Raw genomic sequence first — 13,085 nt, 5'->3', positions numbered from 1 at the left:
AGGATGACGTGGTCGCTTTAATATGTAGGTGAGGCGGTTAACTGTAAGCCATCACCATCACCTGCTCTGGGTTTGGCTGTCATTAAGAAGAGCCTGATCAGGAAGGGGGAAGCGAAGGAAGGCTGAGGAGAGGGGGGAGGTGGAATGGGAAGGAAGACAACTAGGAGGGGGAGGGAGACGAGAAATATAAAGTGAGGGGGGCCAGTGGCACAAGCTGTTCCCAACCAGACCGTCAACATCATAACAGGAGGATATGACTTCTTTCAGCAGCTATCATGCTGCTCATCGTCTAATGGGGCTTAGTCCAATTGAACTATTCTCCTCAAATTTTTACACATCACATGATGGGCACTGGATAAATGGGGCAGTTATGAGATATCCTTTCAGTGTTAAGGGTTGGTTGGAGCAGGGTGCATTTAACATCAGGGCTATGGGTTTGATTCCCCCATGTGTCACGTGTACTTAATATATGCGTGACTAAGTCTCTTTAGATCAAATCCTTTCCACCAGATGCTCAAAACACTTGACATTGTATGCATTGGATCATTATTATGTATTTACTAAACTGTATCCTTTCTCTGTCTCTCTCTCTCTGTCTGTATCTAGGAGCTGCGCACTAACAGCCCACGCTACAGCAAAGGCTCGTACAACGACTTCAGCTACTTGTCCAACAACAACCAGGAGGGAGTGAGCATGAGGAAAGGGGAACACCTGGGAGAGTTCAACCTGGGCTCCACTATAGTCCTTCTCTTCGAGGCTCCGCACGACTTCAGCTTCAACCTGAAGGCCGACCAGAAGATCCGCTACGGAGAACCCCTGGGGACTGTGAGCCGAGATGGACAACCAGAGAGACACTCTCTGGGGGAAAACGGACTCAAATAAACTGATGGGGACACTAACATGTGTGTACAGATTTGAGCAGAGGTGCACAGGCTGACTTAGACACACACTCATTCACACACTGATGGACTTACAGAAAAAAACTCAGTCACCACTGTTGCATTACTACCAAGGGGGTCTCCCCGTTTTCATCGACTAGAGTTTCTATTAATAATTTACTTATTTTGTCAGTTGGACAGTTGATTACAACTAGTGTACATACCTGACCAGCAAAAGCAAGATAGTTTATAGCAATTAGTTACATTTACTTTCCATAAGAATAACGACATAGCTTTAAAAAAAAAAATTTAAAAAAATGTTACTAAATTGTACCCATATTGCCTTTTGTCAGGGGTATCCTCTTCAACTAGGAGTTCCTCCTGAGATTTCAGACACAAGCAGCAAGACACCAGCCTGATTACAGATCTGGCTAGTGCTGTGTAGCCCAGCTCATATGGCCTTTGGCAATACATCACAAACAGATCTGGGACCAGGCTAGCAAGACACATCTCCACACATACAGATAACCCCTGTCACACACAGCCTCTATCATGTGGACAGGCTTCCCTATACAATGTACAGTATACACACACCTACAGTACACATACCACGAAGAAGGAATGTACCAGAGGCCACACGTCTACCCTCTTCCTTCTCTAATTTCCTGATACTGAATGCCTTCCTGTTCTCCTTTGGTCTCTCCCTCTTCTGCCATCCCCAGAGAAGGTGCTTGTGTTGGGGGTGATTATGTGGACTCTTCCCTCCCTGTCATGGAGGTACAGACTGACACCACTCCTCCCAGTCAGACAAGTCTGGGTCTTATTCATTAGGCACCTGCCAGAAGAAAACAGGCTGAACACCTTGACTTTCCGTTGTAAAATGTTTTGCCTCAGTCTGCCCTAATAAATACAACCCTGTTGTTGTAAGCCCATGATGTACGATCTCTGCCATCCCAGCTATGCGTTATTAATCACCATTAGTGGTAGCTAGTAGCGTTGCCTGCCTGATGCCAATTATCGCTGTTGTTTTACTGTAAGTGATGCCTAACAGGCAGTGCTTGACTTGGGACTGAGCTACCCGGAGGCCTTACCGACACTTCAAATGTTTAATGAATTGCGTACCGGCTCCTATATAAAACAAAGTAGCCTGTCACTGGTCTAGATTCATACACAGAGACAAAGTTTGATCAGTGGAATGAAGGCAGGATCTGCGTTGACTAGCAATGGCCAATGGGTATTCATTTTCTGATTCCGCTTTGTTCACGTTTATTTGCCAGTAGGATGTCAGTTCAAGATTGTGCCTATTGAAAATGAGCCAGCCTGAATGCGCTTGAAGGGCTTTTGCCAAAAGAGGGTTTATCAGGTCATGAAAAGGCATTTCATGATTTTTGCTAATGTAATTCATGAAGGCACACTTAAAAATGGACATATCAGCCATTATCGGAATGACTCTTCAGTGTGTGTCTGTGCTCATTTCTGCTGCAGGTAACGTAAAAAAAATTATAACAATTGACAAATAACTTGCTGTGCATAGATCTCCCCTGAAGCATGAATATTTGAGCCTTATATATAAACATGTATAGTAGCCTACCTTATCCATTTGATCTCTGATTCATTTAATGAGGGAATCATTTGATTAAAAACAAAGATATTTGGTTGTAGTGTTGCAATATTTTATATGAAGTGTGGCAACCATCCTCCACGATAGCTACTAGGTGTGCAGGCCTTTCTTCAAGTCCTGGTCTAACCACATTGTAGCATAAACATCAGCTGCTCAACAGAACCTTGATAGGAAGTGTTTCAGGCCTGGAGCAAAAGCGAAGCCTGCACACCCAAGAGCTCTCCAGATGGAGGGTTGACCACATGTTGACAAGTTTGTGGGGGGTTAAGTGCCTTGATTAAGGGCACACTGGCAGGAGATTGAAGGACTACATGGGATCAGACACAGCAGTCTTCCAGTGTCAATAATGCTTACTATTTCATGTAGGCTATAATAATAGTCATGAACATTTGGTTAAACGTCCGAAGTAATGGAAAATGTCTATGAACTCTTAAAATAATCTCTGTAGCATACCAGTTGTGAATTTCGGTGAACATGATATAATGGATAGACTTGGAACAAGACAGCTCCTGCACTACTTTCATTCCAAGTCAAGCACTGCTAACAGGTGTCTACATGGAGGGGGTTCAAACCAGGTGGATCTCTACTAATGGAGTTCTATTGTAGCGTTACAGTTTAGCATGGCAGCATAACTCACATGGCACTTTCATTCCTAAATGGCTGCTAAAAGGTATGTCACATTGTTTAACATGAGTTGTGTTAATCTAACCCATTCCATTAATGGACTAAATCCTGACGTATTCCTCTGAATGGAGCCATACCTTTTTATGCTAATATACAGTGCAGCCCTCTGACCGTCATTCCAAAAACAAACCTATGACAATGTGCAGCACTGGTGGTAGGATCATGGGAGAGAATGTGCAAACTGGTACTGGCAACTGATACTTTTGTCTTCTACTGTTCGGTTGAATTGGAATAAGTTGTTACTGGAAGTTATCTGCCTATGACAGTGTTAACAAAAGTTTATTTAAGATTGTAAAGCTTAAATTATGCTGATATCAATACTAACTATGTATCATGCACTTAATGTATAATGATTGTGATACCCAGGGCTGAGCTGGTTTAAAGCACATTTTTAATGTAGTTCTGTTTGTTTTATAGTAGTGCCAAAAATTTATTTTTGGGGTTTTAGTTTTTCAGTGTATTTTTTTATGTTTTGCTTTGAACAAATGTGGACATTTGTGCTTTTTGTGTTGCTGCTGCTGGATGAATTCTCTGCATGGGGGGGTAGAGACCTCACCTGACTCTGACCCGTGGGTAAAGGACCTTTTAACTTTAGCCTCACAGATGTGACAGACCGGGGCGATGCCGGTGACACAAACTCCCCTTGGCTACATCGTGTTGCATACAGAAACCAAACACCAGGGTCTGGCCTGGCTACTGCCTGTTGCACACTTGTTTTTATATGTACATTGTAATATACTTGAATCATTCAACACTGCATAGATTTTAACCTGAATTGTTTGAAAAGCAAGAAAACATGTCTAATAAATTCTGTATTCTTAAAAATGTGTTTTTGTATATGTGTGCGTGATGAGAAAGTATGTACTTCACATATTTATAGGATTAGAGATGACCTCCAGAGCTAAGCTACTCCATGCTGATAATGTTGGGGCGATTTGATTGGAACACAAGGACAAATGTCACATTGGGTAATGGGAGCAATCCCCTGCTATGTAAATTAGCTTAAGGTAGAGGTTACCCTAAATCACAGATCTAGGATCAGATTCCCCTACCCCCATTCCTAATCAAATCAAATCAAATTTATTTATATAGCCCTTCGTACATCAGCTGATATCTCAAAGTGCTGTACAGAAACCCAGCCTAAAACCCCAAACAGCAAACAATGCAGGTGTAAAAGCACGGTGGCTAGGAAAAACTCCCTAGAAAGGCCAAAACCTAGGAAGAAACCTAGAGAGGAACCAGGCTATGTGGGGTGGCCAGTCCTCTTCTGGCTGTGCCGGGTAGAGATTATAACAGAACATGACCAAGATGTTCAAATGTTCATAAATGACCAGCATGGTCGATTAATAATAAGGCAGAACAGTTGAAACTGGAGCAGCAGCACAGTCAGGTGGACTGGGGACAGCAAGGAGTCATCATGTCAGGTAGTCCTGGGGCACGGTCCTAGGGCTCAGGTCCTCCGAGAGAGAGAGAAAGAAAGAGAGAATTAGAGAGAGCATATGTGGGGTGGCCAGTCCTCTTCTGGCTGTGCCGGTGGAGATTATAACAGAACGTGGCCAAGATGTTCAAATGTTCATAAATGACCAGCATGGTTGAATAATAGTAAGGCAGAACAGTTGAAACTGGAGCAGCAGCATGGCCAGGTGGACTGGGGACAGCAAGGAGTCATCATGTCAGGTAGTCCTGGGACATGGTCCTAGGGCCCAGGCCAGTTGAAACTGGAGCAGCAGCATGGCCAGGTGGACTGGGGACAGCAAGGAGTCATCATGTCAGGTAGTCCTGGGGCATGGTCCTAGGGCTCAGGTCCTCCGAGAGAGAGAAAGAAAGAGAGAAGGAGAGAATTAGAGAACGCACACTTAGATTCACACAGGACACCGAATAGGACAGGAGAAGTACTCCAGATATAACAAACTGACCCTAGCCCCCGACACATAAACTAATGCAGCATAAATACTGGAGGCTGAGACAGGAGGGGTCAGGAGACACTGTGGCCCCATCCGAGGACACCCCGGACAGGGCCAAACAGGAAGGATATAACCCCACCCACTTTGCCAAAGCACAGCCCCCACACCACTAGAGGGATATCTTCAACCACCAACTTACCATCCTGAGACAAGGCCGAGTATAGCCCACAAAGATCTCCGCCACGGCACAACCCAAGGGGGCGCCAACCCAGACAGGCCGACCACAACAGTGAATCAACCCACCCAGGTGACGCACCCCCCAGGGACGGCATGAGAGAGCCCCAGTAAGCCAGTGACTCAGCCCCGTAACAGGGTAGAGGCAGAGAATCCCAGTGGAAAGAGGGGAATCGGCCAGGCAGAGACAGCAAGGGCGGTTCGTTGCTCCAGAGCCTTTCCGTTCACCTTCCCACTCCTGGGCCAGACTACACTCAATCATATGACCCACTGAAGAGATGAGTCTTCAGTAAAGACTTAAAGGTTGAGACCGAGTTTGCGTCTCTGACATGGGTAGGCAGACCGTTCCATAAAAATGGAGCTCTATAGGAGAAAGCCCTGCCTCCAGCTGTTTGCTTTGAAATTCTAGGGACAATTAGGAGGCCTGCGTCTTGTGACCGTAGCGTACGTGTAGGTATGTACGGCAGGACCAAATCAGAGAGATAGGTAGGAGCAAGCCCATGTAATGCTTTGTAGGTTAGCAGTAAAACCTTGAAATCAGCCCTTGCTTTGACAGGAAGCCAGTGTAGAGAGGCTAGCACTGGAGTAATATGATCAAATTTTTTGGTTCTAGTCAGGATTCTAGCAGCCGTATTCAGCACTAACTGAAGTTTATTTAGTGCTTTATCCGGGTAGCCGGAAAATAGAGCATTGCAGTAGTCTAACCTAGAAGTGACAAAAGCATGGATTAATTTTTCTGCATCATTTTTGGACAGAAAGTTTCTGATTTTTGCAATGTTACGTAGATGGAAAAAAGCTGTCCTCGAAATGGTCTTGATATGTTCTTCAAAAGAGAGATCAGGGTCCAGAGTAACGCCGAGGTCCTTCACAGTTTTATTTGAGACGACTGTACAACCATTAAGATTAATTGTCAGATTCAACAGAAGATCTCTTTGTTTCTTGGGACCTAGAACAAGCATCTCTGTTTTGTCCGAGTTTAATAGTAGAAAGTTTGCAGCCATCCACTTCCTTATGTCTGAAACACATGCTTCTAGCGAGGGCAATTTTGGGGCTTCACCATGTTTCATTGAAATGTTGATAGTAAGGATGAAGAAATATGACACTGGTGAAGCAATTTAAACTAAGCTCTCGCTCCTTGTGCTACTTTCTCTCACTGATGAAATGAGGGTACTGCACCGACCTATGGGGGAAAAGTGCAATGTATGTCTACATGGTTGTGAGGCCAATTCTGAAAGTGAAAAACGACTCAAATATATGCAGGCTAAGAACAAATGCACAAAAAAGGTACCACGTCTTATTAACTAAAGTGAAAAGGGTTGACGAGGAAAACAAAAGGCCATAGAATTATCTTACAAAAGCATGACTTTGAGCGTATTTTTGTTGTAGTGGGGACAGTAACATTTAATCTGTAAAACATGTACTTAAAGGCGAATACAAATGTAGAAATTAATACATGCATTTCTAAAGCTTCCAAAATATTTTGTACAATGTTGGGGGAGTGCCAAGATGGAGGCACTGTGCCTCCTATTAGTCATCGAGTGTGTATATATAAATCATTGCGGTTTACGTGTGTGTGAATGCCTGCCTGCATATGTGTGGGGTGTGTTTGTCTGTAAGCAAACTCTTGTTCACTTTGATCCATTTAACAAACATTGGTATGAGGAATTTTTGCTGAGTGCAGACACGTGCAAATGTAAAGGTTCTGGATCAAAGCCGAGGAAATGGCTGCAGGAATGTGTTTCATATGGACCAGGTTAATGTTTAACACTGGAACTAAGCCTAAACACCCATTTAGGCAGCTATGTCGGCAGTCCTGTTCAGATTGACTGAAATATCCTGATTTAAACATAGAATGCTCTCTATTTTTATTTAGTATAAACCACTCCCTGCAGCTAAAAAACTCTTAAATACAACAAACGCAGACTAAAAATATACAAACACAAATCTTTGTCATAGGGTTTTTGTTGCTGTCCTTATCATGACCAACCTGTGTGATTATAGCTTTGAGTGTTTACACTGTCATTTACCAGTTACATTATATTAGGGCTTTTACGTGAATATTTGCAATGGGTGGTGTTAGCAGCAGGCGACAGACAGATTGAGATATTGTGAGAGAAAAAGAGAGAGGAGTGGCATGGGGAGAAAGAGAGACTAGGGCCGTTTCCACAAAGCGTCTCAGAGTAGATGTGCTGATTTAGCATCAGTTTTGACTTTTAGATCCTAATGAATAAGCTTATATGGACATCCTAGGTCAGCACTCATACTCCGTGACGCTTTGTGGATAAACCAGGGCTGAGGCAGCCAGTCATCACCACGCCCTCTTTGGGTTTCAGGTAGCTGCTCTGCTCACGTAGGGATTGCATCAGGTGACTCCCAGGTACACCAACAACACTCCTCCTCACTTGACAGCCTGGCCTCAAAGTCTAAATGTAACTTAGCAAACATAAATCTTTGACACTCAAATTAGTATGATATGTTACGTTTGGTATGGTTGCATAAGACAGCATGTTACTAAAGTTTTAAAAAAGGGGGGGAAAGGAAGGTTGGTAAAGGGAGGATGGGTGGGCGTATAACGCAAACGTCTAGCAACCCAATTGTTGTGTGTTTGAATCACATCAAGGACAACTTTAGCATGTTAGCTAATTAGCAACTTTGCAACTACTTTTAGCTACTTTGCAACTATTTAGCATGTTAGCTAACCTTAACCTTAACCCGTACCCTTAACCACAACAAAGTGGAATTCGTAACATATCATATGAAATGGATGATAGACATCCACAAACTGATACATACCATACGAAAAGTAACATACAGTATCATACTAAATGGAGGGAGACCGATTTACGTTTACTATGTTGCGTCTATCCTTGAGTCAAGGTTGCACCTGTGTGTGTGTGGCCACCACCAACCACCTCAGTCCTCACTCTGACACACATCGCTACAGGTGTGGCTCCCTTTTCCAATGAAGACACAGTGGGAGTACACTAATAAAGATCTGCAAGAGACAACCATTCAACCTTCAAGTGCTCACTGGATTATATGAAACGTCAGAAGACCAGGGGACTTTACATGGGATATCATATAACACTTGACTGCTGAGGAATTCCACAAGTTAAAAGGGTAAGCATAAACAATCAGTGCTTTTATTGGTGAAGTTTTGCCTTTACTGTTGGTGTTAGGATGTGTTTTTTAAAGATGTAGTCATCCATATAAAGGTGTCAACATGACATATGATCATTAATTTTATTTGGAAAGAGAATGGGATTGAATTTTAGCAATATGAGGAGTTTATCGATAAACCGTGAATTGAGAACGATTAGGAATACGCAGGAAAATAATGAAGCAGTCGAGATGAAAATGAAAAAGAGATACATCCAAGTGTCATTTCACTGCATTGTGATAATACTTTTTTCTACGAATTTCGTGAAGGTCAAGCAGAACAGAACCAGAGCTTTTGTAGTTTCAGGATTCTCTTTATAACTATACAGTTGTATTAAAATGATTAAATCTGTCTTTTACAGGAGTATTCTTGGAGCCAGTTCAAGTCACCAGAGGAAACTAGAACAAACGTTGACAGCAAAGCTTCAGATCTGAGCCTCAATACCCTGTCTGAGATCCAACACATCAAACCAAAAGCCTGTCAAGAGATTGACAGCCACAGACTCTATCTGCCTGTGTTTTGTATTCTCAGCCTTCCATAATCAGTCAGTCATAATGAATTCGTCTCTGGAAAACCCTTATGGAGACGTGACCATCCCTCGGGCCAAGCTACATTCTGCAGAGGACAGCACGATCATCATCAACCCCATCGCTCTGGACAGTACCTACAGCAACCGCAATTACTCCCTTAACCCCTACGGTGCCTTTAAACCCGGGGGGCAGTCGCCATTCCCCTCAGAAGGTACCAACAATGGAGATGGTGGCGCCTCAAACACCCCTTGTTATGACGGCCAGACCTCCTACACAGTGAAGGAGGACACGGAAGAGGAGTTTGGACGCTGTCGTACCTGCTGCTTTCGCTGCCGACGGAAGTAAACCGGCAACATAGGCCCAGATCAGGAAATAGTCCTACAACTCCCCGGCCACATAGGATTCTGGGTATATGAACTAAGACAATCAAGGGACACTGTCTGAAGACACTGTCCAATCTAGTGTTACCAGCTGGTTTAAAAGCCAAAAGCCGTTACTGGCTAAACATGTATAGTTTTTTAAGGATTCATCAGTGGTATCATTTAAATTGTATGCAATTCCAAAATGGATTCTTCTTGCAAAATGCCCTCACAGCCAGCATGGCAGAATCTACCTTTGAAACAGAGGTCTTTCACATAATCTTTTCACTTATGACTTTGTACGCTTACTTTTTTTCTTCTTGTCGAACACGACTGCCCTATATTTAGCTATGGAAATATTTTTTGCTTTATTTATACCCTAATGCCTTTGTGCCTGATTTTGTTTTTGTCTGTCAGTGTTTGAATGATGTGAAACGGACTTCACTTAGCCAGTTTTCAGGGAGTGTTAGAGAGTATGACAAGTGCTACAGTAGACCGATGTCAAGGAATTAGAATGTGAATAGCACTTTACATCTTCTCTTAAACTGACCCGTCACAAAAGATGACATTCAGGCCTTTGGCTTGGCACTGACAGACTTGGCCAAACCAGTGAGGTGAAACTAGAGGGGCAGCTAGCTTAGAAGCTGGTTCAGTTTTCATGGGCCTTACTGATCAGTCCAGTTTCCCCACCCCAACCCATTCCACACCATAACACACCACTCCATCCTGCTTATCCATCTGCTGGGCTGGTCCCTCTGCTGCTGAGGGTTTACAATGCTGCCTTTGTGCAACTAGGTCCCAGGAAACCAGGCCACAGGTCCTGCAGCCCAACCCCAGTCATTCTTCTCTGTGTATGTGGTAGACAGCACCTTACTGTCCCTCCTGGACAAAAATAGTTGAAACAAGAGGAATCAATTCATCTGACTGGATGAGAATTTAAATGTAATGTGATCACACACATGCTGTCTTATTTGTTTGAGACAAAACCATCCATAGTTTAGCCTTGTGAAACCATTACTAAAATTCTACTCTGCATCGTTAGCTTATAGAAATTATCTTTCATTTTTAGCAAGCTACTACAGCATATCAGGGTCACCTCATCATGAACTGGTTCCATGTGTGAAAGCCTCTCTTTGTTTTTTTTACCTTTTTTTAACTAGGCAAGTCAGTTAAGAACAAATTCTTATTTTCAATGACGGCCTAGGAACAGTGAGTTAACTGCCTTGTTCAGGGGCAGAACGACATATTTTTACCATGTCAGCTCGGGGATTTGATCTTGCAACCTTTTGGTTACTAGTCCAACGCTCCAACCACTAGACCCTAAGCCCCCAACAGAATTACATGGCAACACATGCATGAGTATGAATTGCTACTTTCTCTCCAGTCAGCAGTGGACTACAACTACTCAGGTGACTAGGACCCAAAGTTAAAGATCCAGTCAAATTCATAACATATTGTACGAATCAGAACATAATTTTCTTGTATTCTTATTTTTTTTGCAATTCGTAACATATCACACAAAATTAATGACATAGTACAAAATTGTGTAAAATAAAATTGGGGACCCGTTTTGGCTCGTGAGCACTACTTTTAGAACTACTGGCTGAAATTCTTCAAAACCTCTGGAGCAACACTTTAAAGGCCACTGTCAAACAGCAAGGAATAATAACAAAGACCTACGAATGATATACTGTTGTAATAACAAAGTGCAATAAGAAAGAAGAATGGATGAATTATAGTGAATTGATTGAGTTGTGTGGCTGTGTTATTAACTGTGTTAACTACATTGAATAACTATTATTGTTAGAGTTTTACAAGATAATGTGACTTAAGCAAGAAAAACTGCAGGCCCCAAAGATTTTCCTGGCCAGGTTACCTCTTAGGTGAGGAAAAACTCTTAGGTAATTATTGTTCAGTCCAAATACAGTATGGGCCTTTTTCATGATGGTGTGTACTGCAATGTCTTATGGGGTTACTCCTGCAATCTTCTTTCTACCCATGACTAGTTTGTGGTGTAACAGCCACACAACAGTGACGACAGAACTGGTGTAGGTTGAACCTGCTGTATTTCTCAGAGTGGGAGTAGTGCTACACTTCCTAGAAATCAGCTAGTGTTCAATTCAATCAAACCTGTATTGTGGTATTTATTCAGTAGCTCGTTTTCCCAGTCAAATAAAATATTGGTTACTGTAAAAATGTGGCACTACTGCAAGATACAAGACTCCCTTCACAGGTAAATGCTTAATGTTTTCCAAATAATCATTGTGCAGGTAGACATGCATAAAGACAGTGGGTAAACACTCAATTCCAGCCTTAAGCTCCTCTTGCTCTCACCAGCCACCTTATCAGACCGGTTTGAAAGGAAGAAAGACAAGGACATGAGACTAAGCTCTGGGGAATATTTGAGTCAGGAACCAAACATGGTGTCTTGTTTTCCTGACTGATAAAAATTTGTGACCTAGTCAAAATTGGGTGAAACTATTGATTTCAGATGGAGTTTCAGATTCAAGTCATGAATAAGAACTTCATCACGGGGTCAAATTTAATCAGGCACTTCTACAGTCAATTATTCACATTATTGGTGATGATGTGTTACGGATTATAATTCATATTATATGTTAGGAATTTGCAAAACCTATTATATTTTATGAGTTCTAGCTAGGTGACCAACGTTAGCTAGCTGGCTAAGGTTCTTTTAAAGGGTTAAGGTTAGGGGAAGGGTTAGCTGAAAGTGTTAAGGTTAAGATTAGGGGAAGAGTTAGCTAACATGCTAAGTAGTTGCAAAGTAGCTAAAAAGTAGTAAGTAGTTGAAAAGTTGCTAATTAGCTAAAATGCTAAAGTTGTCTGTGATGAGATTCAAACTCACCTTTGGGTTGCTAGACGTTCGCGTTATACGCCCACCCATCAACCCCGTTCGAGTTATACGCCCACCCATCAACCCCGTTCGAGTTATACGCCCACCCATCAACCCCGTTCGAGTTATACGCCCACCCATCAACCCCGTTCGAGTTATACGCCCACCCATCCACCCCGTTCGAGTTATACGCCCACCCATCCACCCCGTTCGAGTTATACACCCACCCATCAACCCCGTTCGAGTTATACACCCACCCATCAACCCCGTTCGAGTTATACACCCACCCATCCACCCCGTTCGAGTTATACGCCCACCCATCAACCCCGTTCGAGTTATACGCCCACCCATCAACCCCGTTCGAGTTATACGCCCACCCATCAACCCCGTTCGAGTTATACGCCACCCATCAACCCCGTTCGAGTTATACGCCCACCCATCAACCCCGTTCGAGTTATACGCCCACCCATCCACCCCGTTCGAGTTATACGCCCACCCATCAACCCCGTTCGAGTTATAGGCCCACCCATCAACCCCGTTCGAGTTATAGGCCCACCCATCAACCCCGTTCGAGTTATACACCCACCCATCCACCCCGTTCGAGTTATACGCCCACCCATCAACCCCGTTCGAGTTATAGGCCCACCCATCAACCCCGTTCGAGTTATACGCCCACCCATCAACCCTGTTCGAGTTATACACCCACCCATCCACCCCGTTCGAGTTATACACCCACCCATCCACCCCGTTCGAGTTATAGGCCCACCCATCAACCCCGTTCGAGTTATACGCCCACCCATCAACCCTGTTCGAGTTATACACCCACCCATCCACCCCGTTCGAGTTATAGGCCCACCCATC

General features: G+C 43.4%; 2 protein-coding genes and 1 long non-coding RNA gene across 8 annotated transcripts in view; all 3 read left to right on the top strand.

Moving 5' to 3' along the window:
- The window catches only part of LOC115121214 (phosphatidylserine decarboxylase proenzyme, mitochondrial-like), a 41,591-nt gene extending 39,771 nt beyond the window's left edge, over positions 1-1,820 (top strand). For all 6 annotated transcript variants that reach the window (XM_029650289.2, XM_029650301.2, XM_029650281.2 and 3 more), the window contains one exon: positions 607-1,820. In XM_029650289.2, coding sequence (XP_029506149.1) covers positions 607-882 — 276 coding nt within the window. In that variant the 3' untranslated portion in view covers positions 883-1,820. The remainder of the gene's footprint in view (positions 1-606) is intronic.
- A 6,401-nt stretch (positions 1,821-8,221) lies between these two features.
- LOC135571386 (uncharacterized) lies at positions 8,222-10,957 on the top strand. Its single transcript, XR_010463758.1, has 2 exons — positions 8,222-8,441; positions 8,843-10,957. It is a non-coding gene; the product is annotated as an uncharacterized LOC135571386 (long non-coding RNA).
- Positions 10,958-12,201: 1,244 nt separating this feature from the next.
- Positions 12,202-12,744, top strand: LOC135571505 (uncharacterized). Its single transcript, XM_065018096.1, has one exon. The coding sequence runs from the start codon at positions 12,202-12,204 to the stop codon at positions 12,742-12,744; it is 543 nt and encodes a 180-aa protein (XP_064874168.1).
- The last annotated feature ends 341 nt before the right edge of the window (positions 12,745-13,085 follow it).

The sequence above is a fragment of the Oncorhynchus nerka genome, linkage group LG4 (genome assembly GCF_034236695.1).
Source record: "Oncorhynchus nerka isolate Pitt River linkage group LG4, Oner_Uvic_2.0, whole genome shotgun sequence".
In the NCBI taxonomy this organism is placed as follows: Eukaryota; Metazoa; Chordata; class Actinopteri; order Salmoniformes; family Salmonidae; genus Oncorhynchus; species Oncorhynchus nerka.
The sequence above is the reverse complement of the archived record's forward strand: the minus strand, read 5'-3'. Positions and strand labels throughout refer to the sequence as shown.